This window comes from Diceros bicornis, chromosome 37 (genome assembly GCF_020826845.1).
Source record: "Diceros bicornis minor isolate mBicDic1 chromosome 37, mDicBic1.mat.cur, whole genome shotgun sequence".
NCBI classification, from domain to species: Eukaryota; Metazoa; Chordata; class Mammalia; order Perissodactyla; family Rhinocerotidae; genus Diceros; species Diceros bicornis.
This window is the reverse complement of record NC_080776.1, coordinates 12827958-12846974: the sequence shown is the minus strand read 5'-3', so window position 1 is coordinate 12846974 and position 19017 is coordinate 12827958. Positions and strand designations below refer to the sequence as shown.

Below are 19017 nucleotides of genomic sequence, written 5' to 3'. Positions count from 1 at the left end.
AATTAAGGGGCTTTCAAAGATAATTTTGCCTTACACTCTGATTTTAGAACCTAATCCCTGAAGTAAAATCAGACCTCACTTTCTATTAAAAATATGGATTCCAATAGTGAAATACAAACTTTTGACATTCCCATGCCAGTTCTAGATTTTTCCCTGATTTTTGTCTTTATTTTAATAGTATCATCTGATTTATCTGAAGACCAAAATTACATTTTATCTTTCGAATTGAAATATAGTAATACGTCTTTAGCCTTCTGATTTTTAGGCAGTTTAAGCTATCAAAGTCCAAATACTTAATCATTAGTGCTACAAAATAATGTCGTTCATTAAATTCCGAAGAGAGAGTCAAAATGGCTTGACTTCTTCTGTGGTTCTTGGTGAAGCATCGTTTCTCTGGTCTGTAACATCTAGGTAGCCCAACACCATCCTTTCCGTGTTGAGGATGACTATCTTGTTTGTGTGTGATTTTGCAGGTTCGTGTATGCCCCTCCACGGACCAAGAAACACAAAGAGGATTTTAAACCAGTTATTTTTAACGTTGCTTTTTATTATGGTGGAGGCCCGTGATGTGAACATGAACCTTGTAGTACTGCCCACTCTCCACCAGAAAAGCTTTTTTGCATGATCCACTCGCTTATTCAGAAACTTAGTTTTTTAAAGGCAATTTGAATCACAACCAATACACGTAAAATATACCTTAACCATTTTCGTGACACCCAGAAATTAAATATAATCAGATATAACAATATCTTGACTTATGACATCTTCTGTATAAAAAATGCCATTATATAAAATCATATACCTAACCAATTTTTAAGCATCTAGAAAATTTGAGTTCCTTAATAAGAATCACTTCAGAGAAATACAGAATTCAGGGCAATTCTGGATAAAAGGTCACCCTGTTATCTTTGGTGCTTCTTTATATAACTGAAGAAAAAATCATGGAAAGGCAGAGATTTGGCAGCAAAATATATGTGTTCCGCTGTCTGTAATGGGGAAGAGAAAGTTGTGTTACTTTTATTTAGTTCCCAGAATCAGCCCTATACCACTTCTTCTCCAGGCAACTTCTCCAGGCTGGCTTAGTGCCCTCTGTGGGTATCTTTGATGGAGATCCATCATAAACCTGGGAAAACATCAGACCCTACAGAGACACACGTGGAAAGAAACTCAGACAGCCCATGCTACCAAAGAGAGTGAAAGTAGATTTGCAATCTACACCAAGCAGCCATTAATGGCAAGTGAAAAAAAAAAAAGAGAGCTCTGGATATTTCCAACTCTGTAAATTAGCCACCCTATCCTTTGGTATTTACAGCCAAACTTTCCGAAAGTTTATAATGAGAGTGACCTATTCCTCAACAGTCTTTTATACTTGTATATCTCCACCCCCACCACTCTACAAATTCTGCATCTTACAGATACTAGTCACCTACAAGTCATCAAAAGGAAGCCTCCTTCCCCTCCATCTCTCTGTGGTTGACCTTTTCCTTTTTCTGGAAAATCTCTGCTTGCTCGGCTCCTGGGCATTCTGCCATCCTGATTTGAGTTCTTGGACTTCTGCTCCTTCTGCCTTTCCTCCTCCAACCCCCAAGAAGTAGCTGGTCCCTGAAGGACTGCTCTTTGCCCTCCTCTCTATTCCCACTTGCACTTGCCTCTTTCAGCCATGCTCAAGGTTTCAAGTCTATGTATTCATGTACGTGGCTCCCAGAGCTCTGTCTCTAGCTCCAAATTCTCTCAAAAGTTCCCATATTGATTTTCCAATGCTTTCTGGATATCACGTCAACACCTCCAACTCAAAATGCACAACACAGTAAATCCTTTCCAGGATTTCCTACTATTTTTATTACTTGCATTTCCACTGTCTCAATTACGCAGACTGAAAACCGTAGAGTCATCTTTCATCTCACTCTCTTCTTCATTCTCTGCTGTTCAACTAGTTAAGAGATCTTGTCAATTTCAATTTCTCCATATTTCTAGCTTCTGTGTCTCCATTTCACCTGCCATTGCCCCAGTCCAGGCACCTCTCACCTGTCACCGGGAATCCTGTTTTCTTTACCTCCCTCCTCTATCTTCTTCAATTCATCTTACATAATGGGAAAAATTATAAGCACCATGATGACAGAGACTGGGTTTTTATCATTGTACTGCCAGTGCCTAGCAAGCTCCATCCTAGATATTAAATTTTTTCTGTTTATATAAGCACAGCTCTGATCATGTTATCTTTTCCTATTCCAATAGTTCTCTGGTCCTCAGTATTTTCCTGATTAAAGAAATACTTTTTTGAGTAGGGAACTCTCATACACTGCTGGTGGGAATGCAAACTAGTACAGCCACTATGGAAAACAGTGTGGAGATTTCTCAAAAAAATTAAAAATAGAAATACCAGAGGCAATCCCAGTGGCATAGTGGGTTAAGTTTGCATGCTCTGCTCTGGCAGCCTGAGGGTTTGTGGGTTCAGATCCCAGGCACAGACCCACACACCACTCATCCAGCCTTGCTGTGGCAGCATCCCACATACAAAATAGAGGAAGATGGGCACAGATGTTCGCTCAGGGACAATTTTCCTCAAGCAAAAATAGGAAGACTGGGAACAGATGTTAGTTTAGGGCCAATCTTCCTCAGCAAAAAAAAAAGAAAAGAAATGTTATATGATCCAGCTATCCCACTACAGCTATTTATCCAAAGAAGTTGAAATCAACAATCCAAAGAGATTTATGCACCCCTATGTTCATTGCAGCATTATTCACAATAGCCAAGGCATGGAAGCAATTCAAGTGCCCTTTTACAGATGAATGGATAAAGAAGATGTGGTATATATATACACAGTGGAATACTACTCAGCCATAAATAAAGACAAAATCGTCCCATTTGCAACAACATGGATGGACCTTGAGGGTTGGTGTTAAGTGAAATAAGCCAGACAGAGAAAGACAAACACTGCATGACTTCACTCATATGTGGAAGATAAACATGTGGATAAGGAGAACAGATTAGTGGTCACCAGAGGGGAAGGGGGTGGGGTGGGCGAAAGGGGTAAAGGGGCGTATATGTATGGTGATGGAGAAAAATTAGACTATTGGTGGTGAGCATGATGCAGTCTATACAGAAACTGATAAATAATAATGTACACCTGAAATTACACAATGTTATAAACCATTATGACCACAATAAAACAATTGAAATAAATAAATAAACATTCTTCCACAACATCAAAAAAAAATGAAAGACTTTTTTGGGTAAATAATGACCATGTTAATGGAAAGAGATTTCAGAGAGGGCCTGGTGACTGAAGGTTACTGATGGAAGCTTGGGTTCTACCTATGTTTCTGACACCTGTGAAATATAAGTTGGGAGACAGGTTTTGGAGGAAAGACAATGAGTTTGAGTTTTGATTTTGGGAATGTGAAGTGCTTATGGGACATCAGGTAGATATAGCCACAGACACTGGTGCTCATGAGAAAAGTCTAGGCTAGAGCTGAAAGACTGGGACTTGGAGAAAGAGAGGCAGTACAATGAGCTGTTGGGTGTATCAACTCGGGATCCAGACTGCCAGATTTAAATCCCATTTCTCCTGCTAACTAGCTGTGTGAACCTGGTCAATGTTCTTAACCTCTCTATACCTCACTTTCTTCATCTTTAAAATGGGCTTTAAAATCCCTATCTCTTAATTTGTCATGAGAATTAAATGTCATGAGAACATTGCCTGGCACATAGAAGCAGTAGATAGATGTTTGTTATAATTATTTACATAATAGTTGAATATTTGAGGGTGAATGAGATCACCCAAAGAGAAAATGTGAAATAAGAGGAAAAGAACAAAGCAAGAGAGAGTCGTGAGGAATTCTGGCTAGGCACTAACTACAGAAATAACAATAATAATAATAACAATAATATATGGTTCTGGCTCTCGCAAGGTTTATAATCCTATACAAAAGAGCATAACTTCTGCTGTATTTGGGGCATGAGGACAATGTGATAGGAGTACAAAGAGGAGAAAATTTTGAAAAAGAAACAGAATCTTTCTATCCAAGCATCACATCCAGTTCTTTGGCAGAAGTTCTAAGTAAAAAAGGATGATCAAGATGAGGGAGAAACTGTTCCTTCCATATCAGGGCTAAGAATATAAAAATAATGATCAGTGATGTGTCTGTTGGTTTCTGCATCATCTGAAACCCCGATCTAGAACTAAACCTCCAGGATTTACCTTTAAGAGTCATTACCTGGAACCTAGGACAACAGTCCTGGGAGCATTCTGCACTGGGGGGCTGCCTGGGACCCACTCTGGCGCTAGAGCTAAGCCAAATGGTGCAAAAAAATAAAATTGAAAGCCAAAAGCCATTAAGCTGCATGCAAAACAATTACATTCAGCCCTGTTTGACTATTTCCCCCTCTCCCCCCTCCTATTTATAGCTTCTTCCCTTTTATTAAAGTTTCCAGTGATGTCACATTGCAATGCTTTGGGGGAATGTGTTTGCTTCTGCTAGCTCAGAGCCATCTCCCCACAGAGGGCAGTAAGTGCCAGGGTTGACCAGGAAAAAAGAAGCCACTTCCCAGCAGGGAGGACCAGTAAATAGAGACAGTACCAGTGACTCAGTGCTGGTCAGGGAAGTTCAAGGTGAAAGGCTCAAGGGAGAAGACTCTCTGGGTCTTCTGTTTTCACTGAATCTTGGCAGAGATACCCATGGCCATGCCTGTCACAGGGATCTTGAACCAAATGCCTGGAAACGTGACCTCTGATCCTGTCACCTTCTATGACTTTGAACAAGTCACTTAACTACAGTGAGCCTTAATTTCCCCATCATTAAACAGAAATGTTGGGTTAGATGGTCTAGAAAGCAGCTTCCAACATTCTATGTCTCTCCAGTGTGGTCATACTCTATTAATCTTTTGGGCGAAGTTATGCTGCAGTAGCAAAAACTCCAGCTTCTCAATATTTATCGTAACTTAGATTATTATTCCTTCATGCAAAGCAGGCTGCAGATTTGGGCAACTCTCCAGAGCAGTTGCCTTCCATGTAGCAACTCACCATTCCAGGCTGACACAGCCTCCATCTATTATTTGTGCCATCTGGAACGATGGGCTCATTGGTGACTTGCCAGTAAAGACGGTGCCTAGAGGATCATACGTGGGCTTTTCACTGACCCAGCTCGGAAGTAACATAATCACTTCCACTCAGTGTGCATTGACCAGAATGAGTCACCCTCCTGCCCAACCTCTGGTGATGGGGGAGGAGGAGTAGAGACGGGATTGAGAAGTGGGCATTTCTGTGTTCTCAGAAGGGGAGAAGAACTGGATATTAGTGAATGCTAGTAATGTCTACACACAGCCCCTTATCAAAGACAAGTTCTTTTTATTTTTCCAGCTGCTTCATAAGCAGGTCTGACAATATTTTGAGATCTGTAGAGAATATATTACTATCTCCATTTCACAAATGAGGAAATGTGCCCAGAGAGGTTGAGCAACATATGCAATGTCACAGAGCTGCCTAATGTCTGGGACAGGACTAGATTCCAAGTCTCATGCTCTCTGCTTCCTAGTGATTTAAAGAATACCAAGTTTTATGTCAAAAGACCTGCACTGGAATCTTGATCCTTTATTACATTGGCTGGCAACTATATCTTTCATGAATCTCAACTTTCATATCTACAGTTAACAGTATTAGAGACCTAGCTCAAAGTTTCCTTGGGAAGATTAAATAAGATAATCCAAGGGAAAGTGCCCGTCACAGAGCAAAGCAAATGTTAGATAAACAACACATTTTATCCATTTAATCACACCATGGCGTCTTCAAGCTGTTCAAAGACAGAAGCCACGTCTTCTTATATCCAGAGGATCCTGCACACACAAATACTAAACTAATGTTATAAATTAACCAGAAACAGAGTTATTTTTGTTGGAATTCATCTATATGAAGACTATGACCTCTTTGGGGGTTGGGCAGGTGTCACATTTTTCCCAGCTCCTAAGCGAAGTGCCTAAAAGAGAGTAGATGCTCGAAGCACAGGGTTGTAACAATTGGGTGAAGTGTGTGCTTGGCATGTCATAACTACTTAATAAGTATTATTCAGTGTGGTTACTGATTTTTTGTTGTTGTTCCTTTTGTATAATGGAAAGAAGTGAGAAAGGAAAAGAGGGAGGGAGGTTGGGAAAAGAGATGTTATGGACTGAATACATTTGTATCCCCTTAAAATTCATATGTTGCAATCTAAATCCCCAAAGTGATGGTATTTGGAGAAGGGGCCTTTGGAAGGTAATTAGGTCATGAGGGTGGAGCCCTCATGAATGAGATTAGTGCCCTTATAAGAAGCCACCGGAAAGCTAGCTTACCCTCTTTCTGCCATGTCCGAGGATACAAGAAGTCAGCCATCTGTGAACCAGACGGGACCCTCACCAGAACCAGACCATGCTGGCACCCTGATCTCAGACTTACAGCCAACAGAACTGTGAGAATTAAGTTTCTGTTGCTTATAAGCCATGGAGTCTCTGGTACTTTGTAATAGCCACCGGAACTAAGACAAGAGAGAAACTGCCATTCGGGAGGTGGAAAGCCATTGAGCAGGAGGTAGAAAACCATGAAGGACAGGAAAAGGGTGTAGTTATTGACGTGAAGAATTCTTTGATCACGTTTCTCAGCAAGAAAATGCAAGGTAAGAAAACAAATTCCTTCAGCTGCGAGAACAAAATCTCAGCCCTGTATTGAATGGGGCAGGGGAGGTGCAAGGAGAAGAAAGACGAGGTTGTGGGGGACAACAGAACAGTGTTCTCCCTGTGTCCCTTCCTCTACCCCATGGATGGAGGCTGCCTGGGCTCAGAGCTCGTTGCCTGAGTCAAGGACCGAAACCCAACTTCATCAAGTCGCTCTAATGATCCAGTACCGTGGGGCCATGGGCGCCTTCAAACACTGACCCTGGCTTGTTATCTCCATGGTAACAGCTCACATCCCAAACTGCTCCTTCCTTTTTAGGAGGAAACATTCAGAAATGGGAAAGGCAGAACCGAACAGTGCTTTTTCTCTATGACCCTTCTCCTTTGGCAAATTGTGTCCTTTTCCCGAACATTGCAGTCTCCTGAGGGAACCATGCACAGAAGAGGAGGTTTCGGTGACTTTATTTGCAGGTGGATGCCAGGACACATTTTTCAAAAGCAGATGCTCGAAGCTGCTTTCCCTTTAGTTTCACGCAGCGTTCAGTCTCTCCCAGTCTTTCACCGTTCTTTTTATTCACAGCTCCCCAAAGAGGAAGGCCAGCGTGTCCTCCTCGTGTTGAAAGAGACAGACTGCAGGTCAGAGAGGTTGGGTAGATTCCACAGAGCTTCAGAGCAACAAGGCAGCAGAGTGAAGCTACACAGCCACACATAGCAAGGCCGAGCCTCTACTGAGCCCACATGTGCACCCTGCCTTCCTGTGGTCCAGCCCCTCTCTCAGCCACCATCCGGTCAGTTGGCTGACATGTCTCTTGCCAGCTCTAGACTCTGCCTCTGTCTTGTGGTTTTCTCCAGCAGGGTGCCTAGGTTTTGGGTCAGGCAACTTAGAAAATGTATGATCTGTCTAAACTTGGAGTATCAGTTGCATTATAAGCTCAACCGTCTATCTGTTCCACAACGTCTAGGATCAGAGCAGCATTTTACAGAATGATAAATGATCCTTCTTCAGCTGAGCCCTGGAAGTGCATGCCTGAGCACAAAACCCTCCAACTGCAGCTCTCAGAAGTACCATGGGGTCTACTTTCCAACCAGAATCGTGAGCCAAGAGCACTCTTTTCTTGGTCCAACTTCAGCCTTTCCCGGTAGTTTGGATCCCATGATTCTGTCCCCGAAAGAAATCTTTTTCTCTGCAGCATCCCTGCCTGACTTTGACGTACAAAGGTGTAATTAGAACAGCATGGACCAAGCAGGACGATCCATTTACCTCATCCCTAACATTTAAGTGCTTTAAAATATGTTTCTAATATCCTAGGTACACGGGGCCAAATTCCCTTCTCGGTTTTTCACATGCATGAGTAAATCCACACAGACTAAACCCCTTGGGCCTTAGGTTCTGCTTAGAAGTTCTTTTTTTTTTATTTTTTCAAAGAAAACAAATATTCCATTAAAACGACATAGTGTACTCTGCATATTTTTAGGACAATTAGAGTTTAGAATTCCCTCTTTTTCCACCCATGGTGAAAAATTTTTTCCTTAACTATTTCCTCACCAAGAATGACATAAAGCTGGGATACATTGAAGGGCTTTCTTGTGTTTTCAAATAATCTTCTCATCTTCCATCATCATAGTACCAGCTGGTGGGTTGAGATCTGTGATGTGCTTTGGGAAGGATCCAGGCTTCCCCACACCTTTGCCAGATAAATTCTTTAGGGAGACAGTTATTTGTGAACCTAATGGAAACGTTTACTTGAAACAGAAAAGTCAAACTCACAGGACACAGAGAAACATAAAAGTAAAGATGCTCTTTACCATCCGCTTGATTCAAAAGAGGTCACTGGTTTGGGTACTTTGTCTTTATAGCACTTCTGATCGTATAGATAAAATCATAAAAGGAGAGGCTGCAGCAGGCTTGCTGTGCCTCAGCCTGTGGGGCAGAGCTACAGCAAGACCAAGTGGGAGGAGCTCAGACTGGCAGTCCTCGTGCAGAGGTGACAGGGAGAGGAAGCAGGGACAACTCCAGCTCATACCCTGCATGTTTTGGCATGTTCATAAGTTTATGTTGCTGCATATATAGCAACTCCCTGCCCGTTAGTCTGTGCTGCTGTGTCCACGTGTGGATGGTATTTGCCCAGCCAACATGAAAATCAAGTGTTTTCCTGCAACCAAACTTGGAACAACATCTTTGCAACACTTACCATGTCACTGCACATTCAAGTTCAAAGGCCCTGTGGCCACCAAATTTCAAAAGAGAAGTGGATGTAAGACTCGTCTGCAGCTTGTTTTTTATTCATTGCAAAGCATATCAAAGGTTAGAAAAGCCCAGCCCCACTCACTCTATAATTCAGGCAAAAATAAGATCTGTCTTCATGTGAGTCTGACTTGGAAGATTATGGCTTGGAAAGTGTGTCTGGGATGTTTTAGAAAACAGGAGTTGTACTGAAGAATCAAAGAAAGAACTCATCATTTCCTAGAGAAAATGTGTTTATTTAAATTAAAAAATATTGTGAAAATTACAAACAGTTAAATACAGAAGACAATTTTATACAACTCAATAGAATAAGAAGGAAGTATATACATCACTTTTTAATAGGCGCAGATAGACTTGCACCAAACTTCAGGATTAAGCAATGGAAAATGTGACAACGCACATGTCCGTCGCAGTAAAGTTTCAGAATTCAAGTGATTCCAGGCAAGGGGCCAAAATGAACTTGGCTTCTTTCACCTTAAACAGCCCCCTTTGGAGTAAATCCACGTTCTGAATTTTAAAGGGAACGAGGGCCCTTTTCCCCCAGACATAAATTTCCTCTAGTGCTGCTTTAAGGCGAACCAATAAACCAGCTTCTACACTGTTAACCCTTCCATGGGAACAGTAGTTAATGCTGTCTCCAATCTAGGGAGAGTATGTTTTAAAAAAAAAAAAGTTTTTGTTTTTACTAGAATTAAATTTGACCTTTTGGTGTATTTCTCTTCTTCCTTGTCTTCAGGGGCCTAAAGGATCTGCTACAAAGCTATTGACCGCAGGAATACATGGAGACACTGGCAAGCATTCCTGAGCATTTTCTTTTAGGCTTCTCGTTCCCTTAGCTGGAGCGTTCACATTCCACCACCCAGAGAACTTTGCAGAGTCCAATGTGGTATCTGCCTCTGGTTTAGTGCTGGGAAAAAAACAGCAGGGGTGGGTTGGTGATTTGCCCTGAATTTCCCAGTGACATGTATTCTGTGCCTCCAACTGCTCCTTTAAATAAGCAGATCCTTTTTCAAACTAACTGGCCAAAGGGGAAATATTTTGTCCAAGCTTCCTCACACCAGGCCAGGCAGGATTTATCACAGAGTCCTAAAATCTAAAGACATCCTCCCAGCCCCCTGGGGATCTAGATCATCAGGAGTCTCATGGAGGCAGTAAGCCTCTTGGTGACATGCCCAGGACCACACAACAAATCAGTGTGAGGGCTCGGGATCAGGAAACACAGAATTGGACCCCAGCTTTGTGCAATCTCCGCCTGATATGCCCTCTAGGTCTCAGCTACGTGATGAAATGCCATATCGTGGAGGCCCCCGTTATGTCCTCTCCCAGCTCAGAAAACTAGGCTGGGAAAATGAGCAGCAGCAGAGCTAAAAGTCTGGCCTTGTTCAACCCACCATCACCCTTTCTAGAAAGATCGGGAAGAGTCCCTGCATGGCCATTCAGAGTGCATGTTAGATTCTGAGGAAGCTCTTCCAACTGAAAAAATGTCATGCCAGCCCGCAATGCTGGATGGTCCTAAGTCAAAGTTCAAGGTCATAGGTTAGACAACAGGTCAAAATAGCAGATTATGTCTCATAATCCCAGCCAATGTTAACAGGTTTAAAAGTTGCCATTTTTTCCTTACAGTATGCAAACGGGCCAGGTTCAATCTCCAGCTTTCTCCCAGCAAGTCTCCCGTCCAATTTCCCCCCTAACTCCTCCTTATTTAAAAAATCTCTGTAACCCGCTGTGAACTAATGCCCCAGGTACACAGTAGAGGTACTTACAGCCAATAAGATCTAGAAGAACAAGGTTCTAGGCAACTTAGCAAATCACAACTAGTCCCTCCGCGTGTCCTAGGCATTTGGCAGCCCTGGGAGCGGGCAGATGCGGCAGGAGGTACCCAGGGCATCCAGTGAGGAAACACCAGCGAGCACATCGACCTGCCAAATTCTGCACAGGAACCCCGACCCCCAGGCCCCAAAGTCAATGTACACACTGCACACCTTCGGGGCTGTTTTAGTGGTGGGTCCACACCACAGGCAGGTCGTGGACTCCTGGCGGCAACCGGCTCCAGCTGAGCCTGGCGCCCCACCACCCCCCATCCAGGGGCTTGCCAAGGGTCTCTTCAAAGCGACAGCTGCACTGCACAAGTGAAACCAGACACGAAGAGTGTCCTTCCTCTCTCTAAGGGTGCTGGCTGACGGGGCCACCTCCAGAGGCCCTGGGGGTGCTAGGAATTCTGATGGATGTTCTCGGAGGAGCCCTCACTGCTTTCATTGAGAGGCGTCTCCGAAGTCTCCCCCAGCTCGTCGTCCGCCCCCTCCTCCTGGATGGTGAGGTGCACGTCCGGCGAGGAGGACTCGGAGCTCACGCTGTCTCCCTCGATGGAGCAGAGGGCGCAGGACAGAGCGGGCGCCACGCTCTCCTGCAGCACGTTCAACATCATGGGCACCTGCACCGACCTCAGGCCCGACACCATGGGCAGCGGCTTCATGGCCTCGCCCCAGAGCCTCTCCTCGTCTTTGTACAGCAGCAGGAGGCTGGACTTCTTCTCGCGCCTCTTGGATTTCATGTAGCCCAGCATGATCCCAATCAAGAAAATGCCATAGAAGGACATGACAACCAGAACGTAGAAGTATTCATTGCCGTTGCCACTGCCACTGGCGGGCACGTGGGACTCGAGAGGGCTGCTGGAGGCTGCGGTGCTGGGGTGGGTGCTGTTCAGAGGCTCCATCTTCAGCATTGAAGCACTGCTCCCGCGGCCAGGGTCTGGGGAGAAACTGCAGGTTAGAACTCTCCACGGGTCCACAGTACAGGGAGGAGGGTGAGCAGCAGGTTTGAGGAATTGCAACATCAAAAAAGCTTATAACTGCACGGAGAAATAGCAGTGAGAGGTCCCACCACAGAGTTAACGGTGGTTAGCTGGCAGGCGTTGAAGGCAGGGGCAAGTCGTGGGAATGTAAGGAAGACTTTCATTTTTAGTGTATACGTGCCCGTCATATTTGCATTTGGTGAAGTAAGCATGTAAAAAGCAAAGCTTTTGTAATTTTAAAAACAAAAGGGAAAAAGTCAATATAAAACAAGGGAAAGTAGAGAAAATAAATAACATTTTAATCCCCGGGAAACTTTTTTTTTTTAACTGATGGAGCAGAAAAAAGAAAGTTTACATTTCACTTTGCCAACTTAAACCTATGTTTAATTCAAAACAAAGTTTCCCGAGAACAGAGAAAGGAAAGGAAAACCGCATCCACTCATTGCTGGAAATATCCTTCTTTTAAATGTTTCTGAAGCAAAGTGGCGTGGCTAACTTACCAAAGGCTGGCAAATCTGTGCAAAGTCCTGAATTCCTAAATCGCCGAGTCCAAGAGCGTTCCTCCTCTGTGCGGGCTCAGCGCTCTGACAAGTCTGCTGCTGCAGTTGAGATATATAGTCAAGAAATGCATTGTCACGTGCTCTGGGAGGAAAATTTACAACAGAGGTTGGTCGTGGCAGAGTGAACAGTGAACTCAGAGCACAGCAGTTCAGCTCACTGAACTTTGCAGCTGTGAAAAGAAAAAGACTGGGAAGTGGGAACAGCTCCTCGCTCCCCAGCGCCAAGCCAAAGTTTTCAGGTGGCCATGAAAATGAGTGAAAAGAATGTGCCCAGTTGGAACTGTTACCCCTAAAGTCCACTCTTATTGAAAATTAGTTCATGCTTTATCTCCCTCGTGGGGAATAACCATGATGTCGTCTACAGGTTTGCAGACAGTCAAATACCACGATCTAGATGAAAGAGAGTTGGAAGCAAGTGCAGGATTTACTGTCAAGAAACTAAGGCTTAGGTTTCAGCTCTTCCCCTGACTATGTAAATTTAATAAATCTTCACTGAACCTGGCTTCATCTCAGATTCCTGATCTTTAAAATTGTTAGACAAAGTGCTTTCAGCTAGTAGAATTATAGGACCTGTGTGATCATTTGAGTTTCTTTCAGCTTAACTGTTTTAAAATTTAAGGCTGGCTGGTGCAGGTTAGCCCTTTAAAAAGAGCAAAGAGATTCTACCTGTCTTCCACATCAAGTTCAGAAATCTGATTTTTAAATTAAAAAATACATCTTCCAGATTGTTTTCAACAGTCTGCGTGAAGTGGAAACAGGTTACAGTGCAAGACACTGTGGGCAGGTTTTGCTCCATTTCTATAGCAGAGAGCTGCTCCTCCGTAGTGGCACACAGAGACCGTTCACACATCTCTGCTGTCCCTGGCAGGTCAGGGGAGGAGCAGGAATTCTTCTGGTGAGCAACTGAGCACAGTTCAAGCTTTTAAAACCTATATAGACCCTGTGATAAAATGGTTGCTGTGATCAAAATTGGGAAAGGAATCGAAGACTTTGATGTCGGTCCATCTGCTCCCCGGGATGCTTAATCTGGGAGGCTCTCATTCTAAGTTGAAGGGAATCAAAAAGGATGCTCTGCCCCCACTTGTCTGTGGCCTGTGAATTGCAGCCAGACTGTCCTGAGAAATCAACTCTAAAGAAAACATCTGTTGTGCTTCTGCTGTTGTTACATTGAAGCTGAAGGGAAGCATGGCAATGTCCCTCTGCCCCATCTGGAACATATATAGCCCAGGCACTGAAACTTTCACTGCTGCTGTAGGAACCCGCGTGGGTTAGCACCTGGCCCTAATTCTCTTGGGACACCTGTGGAAAGAGTGGGATGATGAGCACATGCTGCTGTTTCCCCCACTGGTCTACTCACCTTGTGGTCTAGGCTGACCCACGAGTCCCCAGCTGGCTCTGGGGTATCCAGACCAAGTTGATATTCCAACACCAAGATCATCCACATACTGGAATTTTGCTCACACCAGTAAAGACATCCTCAAGTTATATCAATACTTAAAAAGCTCAACAGCTATCTTGGCCAGGGTAGAGTTGGCCTTTTCAACCTGTATTTATCATAAGTACCTGAAGACTTCCATTTTCAGCAATGCCTAACAGCGGTTTGTCGGGGACACTAGAACAAGAGAGACCCATGAGAGCAATACCTGTTGATTATTGACCCCAGTATTGTTGATTATGTACCTTGGGACATATGAGATTAGTCATCACTCTAGATGGTCAAGCACTGCGAACTGGAAGCAGTGAGGGGGCGGAAAGGAGGTGAGAAAAAGGGTTGCCAGATTTAAGGAACAAGGAAGGACGAAGCCCCATGCCAGGAAACCAAATAGAGGCTGAAGTTTCAAACAGGATAAATCCCCAAACCTGAGCCAATAGTCCCAAGGCAGTAAAACCAAGAAAAGACATAGACGAAGGGACAAATCCGGAATGAAGTCCACAGGACAGTGAAGTCAGAGACATGGGAAGAACAAAATCAGTTGCAGGCGTAAGGGAGGGAACAGCCCAGATGAAACTCTGCTGGATGCCTGTCTGATGTCTGTGCTTCCTCCGGGGCTCAGTGCCGGCGCTGTGCACGCCTGTTTCTACTACAGTTAAATGAAATGATGCAAGTAAGGCGCTTAGTGCCATGTCTGGCAGAATGCGCATGCTCAGTCTCCACTTTCTGTCGTCATTGTTGAGAGTGCCCTGTTGCTACCAAAGGTTTGAGGTTGCTTGCTGATGTGCACGTGCCTGTCTCCAGACTTTTCATTATTGGTCTCTCCCTTTTCTCTCCCACCAACAGTGGAATTTAAGACGCGGGGCCTGCAATCTCATAACACATAGCTCGATCATCTCTCCAGCCCTCACTCTTAAGAGTATTATGAGAATTACGGCGGTGAATATGGCATAAATTGTGAGGGGAGAAGGAGAAGCATCTAGAAAGTGCAGTCTATCAGGGAGAGGATGGGGGCACACAAAAATTGTCAATTACATCTACTCTATGCCACAATTTCAGGAGACAACAATGATAAAGAAATAAATCCATTTTACAAATATTTTCTCCTAGTCTGGGGCTCGCATTTCCGTTTTCTTAAGAGTGTCTTTTGAAGAGCAAACGTTTCCTACTAATAATGAAGTTCAATTTATCAAAAGTGTTTATGGTTTGTGCTTTTTGTATCCTAAGAAATTTTTGTCTGACTCAAAGTTGCAGAGATTTTTCTCCTGGAAGCTTTATAGTTTTAGCTCTTACATTTAGGTCTATGATCCATTTCCAGTTAATTTTTGTATATGTTGCAAGGGATGGGTCAGGGTTCGTTTTCTTTTTGCATACGGATACCCGATTGCTCCAGCACCATTCATGGAAAAAACTACCCTTTTCCCTTTGAATTATCTTGGAAATGTTGTCAAAAATCAATTAGCCATGTATGTGCAGGTCTGATTCTGAACTCTTTATTCTGTTCTTTGATCTGTCTGTCCTTGCATCAATGTCACACTCTTTTGAAAAATCCATTTTCAACTGGCATTTTAAATAAGTCTAAAATATGTGACAGTCCCTACCCGGCTGAGTGTCTATTGTGTACCAGGCACTTAGTGGAGGCTTTGCTTACTTCAGTCCTGTGAGGTGAGTATTATCATAACCATTCCATAGATAAGGAGACTGAAGGTCAGAGAGGCTAAGCAGACTGCTCAAGGTCATGCCATTAATACTAGAGTCAGGATTTGAACTTAGACCTGTACAACTCCAAAACCCATTGTCTTTCCACTACCCTTTGCCCCACTCAATGGGAACCAAGAAAGGAACTCAAAAAGCGTAGAAAATAAAAGATGATTATTTTTCCAACTCCTTTGAGTCTTCATAAAACTTAAAAAAAAAAAAAAAAGGTGAATTCCTTGATGGCCAGATATTCAAACGTAAATGCAAACGTGCAGTTACAAATTGTTTCTTCTGAAATCATGCTATCTTAAATCTTGGAGGCTGTACCAAACTTAGTATGTTCTAGAAGTCATCAGTGAAGTGGTAACACCCTTATCCTGTCTCCATATTGTCTATAGTAAAACAGATTTCCTTTTGTTTATATATACAGCTGACTTCTGGTCATCTTATTTTGATTTTTTTTTCCCCACTTGATCCTGACACACAACTTTCTCCAGAGCTTCGAGTACTTTAACTTCCTGGTAACGTCATTTTCACCAGATGACCCAGGAGTCCCTAGCCACACATCTCTGAAATCATATTAGCAGCTTCTGTGACTAAACAAAGTCCGTGCTGGGATAGCAGCGTGGCGGCGAATCCCATCAGATTAAACGTAAGTCTGGAGTCCAGAGATCTGACCCGGCTCGGCCTCGCCTGTGCTACGTGACTGGCTAAGTCGCATAGTTTCCCTGTGTTTCAGCTTTAGCCCCCTCAGGCCTGTCGAGAGTAGGATAATTAACTGTCTCAAGATACTCAGAAATGTCTCATCATCCATGAGGACCTCCCCCTCCTGAGTAAACACTAAGGCACAGAGCAGAACAAGGTATGGGTTAACCAGGCTGCAGGGCTGGCAGAGTGTTGTGAAATGAAACCTTCGATGCCCACCACTGCTTTTACTTTTCCCAGAAACTCTAAAATGTTATATCTGGGAACTCCTGCTGTGGTCATCCCTTCTAAGGCCCTGAGTCACTCTCCCTCGACACATACTTTTCAGCATTCCTAGCACTCGGAATAAAACAGGACTGGATATCTTCTAGGTGCTTAATAAGATCTCCAGACCTTCCTATAACACCAGCTATGTCTCAGGGGGTTGTAGCTATGGGTGGGTCCTGCTTGGACATCACCCAAAAGAGATTAGGATGGAAAAACCCAGAACTCCTGAAATTAAAGAAAGCCTGGTAAAGTTGCCATTAACTCGCTTTTGATATTTTATTAAACATTTTTTTCACCCGAAATTTATTTAACAAATACTTGCCTAGTGTCTCAGGAACTGCTCTAAGCATTCGACAAATTTTATCTTATTTAATCTTCCTAAAAACCTGATGAAATAGGCTCTATTTTCATCCCTATTATATGGATAAGGAAACTGAGGCACAGAGTGGTTGAGTAGCCTGCCCAAGATCACACAGCCAGTACATGGCAGAGCTGGCATTGGAACCCAGAGCTGGCATTTTGAACCCAGAGTCTTGGGGGTCTAACCACTACACAATATGGTCTCTTCTAGTTATTGAGTGCCCCAGGCATAGAACAATGCTCTGGAACTGTAATAGCTGAAAGAAATGAGAGAGAGAGTCTAAGTGCCCCCTGTAGCCCACAACTTAATACACACAGAGGACTGGGGTCATACCCACACCTGGAAAAATCTGAAGGGTGAGAGACTGTGTCCGGCCTGGCTCTAGAGAGAAATTGCTGACTTAAAGAAGCCCATGCTCCCAGAGTTTGTCAGGAAAAAGATACAGAAGTGTTTCCAATAGGCCAGACATGGGCCACGCAGGAGGGAGCGCACAGACCTGGGATACAGGTTGGTTCCCGCCCAAGATGGCGGCCCAGGGGCTGAGGGAGGGGATGCATTCCCCATGTCCAAAGGAAGTGCCTGGAGTGGGGTCGGAGGTCATGGGCCTGCCCGTTAATGGCTTCTAGTCTGCCCAAGACCCAAGGATGGGGAAGAAGGCATATAGGGAGAAGGAGAGAGTGGCAGAGGAAGGTTTAGCTCTAAATGAACTTGAGAAGTTTTGATCATCATGTGGGAACGGACATTTTAATTACTGAACTGAGGCTGTTTCAGGAGACTAGAGCAGCCAGGGGATTTTTATTTCTTAAGAGTGACAAGAAAAGTCATGGGATCTGCCTTGAGATTTCCATCAAGGGGCAGGGGAGGAACTGGCCCTGGAGAATGAGCCTGAAGTAGTGGGACTCGTCATAAAGGTTTGCTTTATGATGACACCGTAGAAGTCCTGCTTGTTTATCCTACGAGGACATGTGCAAAATGTTTGGAACGGGGCCTAGAACCAGCGACTGTTGATTTATCATAAGTATTAACAATGTTAGCAAATGCAAAAAGGCAATATGTGATGAGCTCCATGGCATTATCTATCTTAAATTTAAGTTGAAGGAACACAAGTGATTGTTCACTGTTTTATTCTCAGCACCTAGAATAGTACTTGGCCCACAGTAGACCTTCAAGAAATATTTGTCACATGAATAACAAAAAGAATGTGCTAAGTGCTCTTCACAGAAGTTCTTATTTAATTTTCACAAGAGCTATTATGAGCAGAACTTTACAAATGTGGCGAGTGGGGCCTGAAAAGGTGAGTAATTTGTTCTGTTCACACAGTAGGACATAACAACCTGGAATGAATAGACCTGGGATGGACAATCCTCCCTCGTACTCCATTCCTGGAACACACCCTGCTGGTCACTTCCTCCGGCCCCAGCTAATCAAGGGGTACAGCTGGGCTTTGCAACACCATGGGAAAAGGGTGCTAAGGAAGGGCTTTGGGGATTCCAGCTCAGGAGGGCAAAGCTGACACTCTTTTAAAAAAAAGTTTTGGAGCCAGCCCTGATGGCCTAGTGGTTAAAGTTGGGCACTCTCACTGCTTCAGCAGCCCGGGTTTGTTCCCGGATATGGAACCACAGCACTCATCTGTCAGTAGCCATGCTGTGGCGGTGGCTCACATAGAAGAACTGGAAGGACTTACAACTGGAATATATAACTATGTACTGGGGCTTTCTATGTGAGGTGATGGATGTGTTGATTATCTTGCTCATAATAATTACTCTACAAGGTGTATGTATACCAAATCATCACATTGTACACTTTAAATATGTACAATTGTATTTGTCAATTATTCCTCAATAAAGTTACAAAAAAACAAAACTGAGAGATGGAGCTAGAATCTAAAACACAGGGCAGCCCAAGGCCAACAGGCCATGAAGAGTCTGTATTTTGCCACAGCCATGGCTGCACAAGCAGTCAGATCAGATTAGCTGGGCGAGGATAACGGACAGGTCATCAAGGAGAGCTGACCCCAGTGACATAATGCAGGCAGGACTTGCCTATCAGGTCACAGCTGGTACCCAAAGATACCAAAGCCAGCTCTCCATGCAGGATAGCAATTGTGAAGAGTGGTGCACCGCTTCCCACAAGTGACCAAGGGGAAAGGAGGCCTGGACACTGGAAGGTTGAGGCTGACCCCCAGGGGCATGGTGAGAGGGAAAGCATTCCTTCTGCGCTCAAGAAATAATTTACTCCTGCACACAAGCCAGAAAGAAGAGTCAGAAATGCTGATTCATGCTGAATAGTGAAAGATGAGGAGAGGAAAAATTACCC

At 43.9% G+C, this 19017-nt stretch overlaps 1 protein-coding gene across 1 annotated transcript; it reads right to left on the bottom strand.

Annotated features, from left to right (window-relative positions):
* Positions 1–10881: 10881 nt before the first annotated feature.
* Positions 10882–11609, bottom strand: KCNE4 (potassium voltage-gated channel subfamily E regulatory subunit 4). The gene has a single exon (XM_058533473.1). The coding sequence runs from the start codon at positions 11607–11609 to the stop codon at positions 11097–11099; it is 513 nt and encodes a 170-aa protein (XP_058389456.1). The 3' UTR covers positions 10882–11096.
* Between the last annotated feature and the right edge of the window lie 7408 nt (positions 11610–19017).

Bases quoted from the DNA above. Each gene is read 5' to 3' on its own strand.
- KCNE4 (XM_058533473.1), bottom strand. From the start codon at position 11,609: ATGCTGAAGATGGAGCCTCTGAACAGCACCCACCCCAGCACCGCAGCC.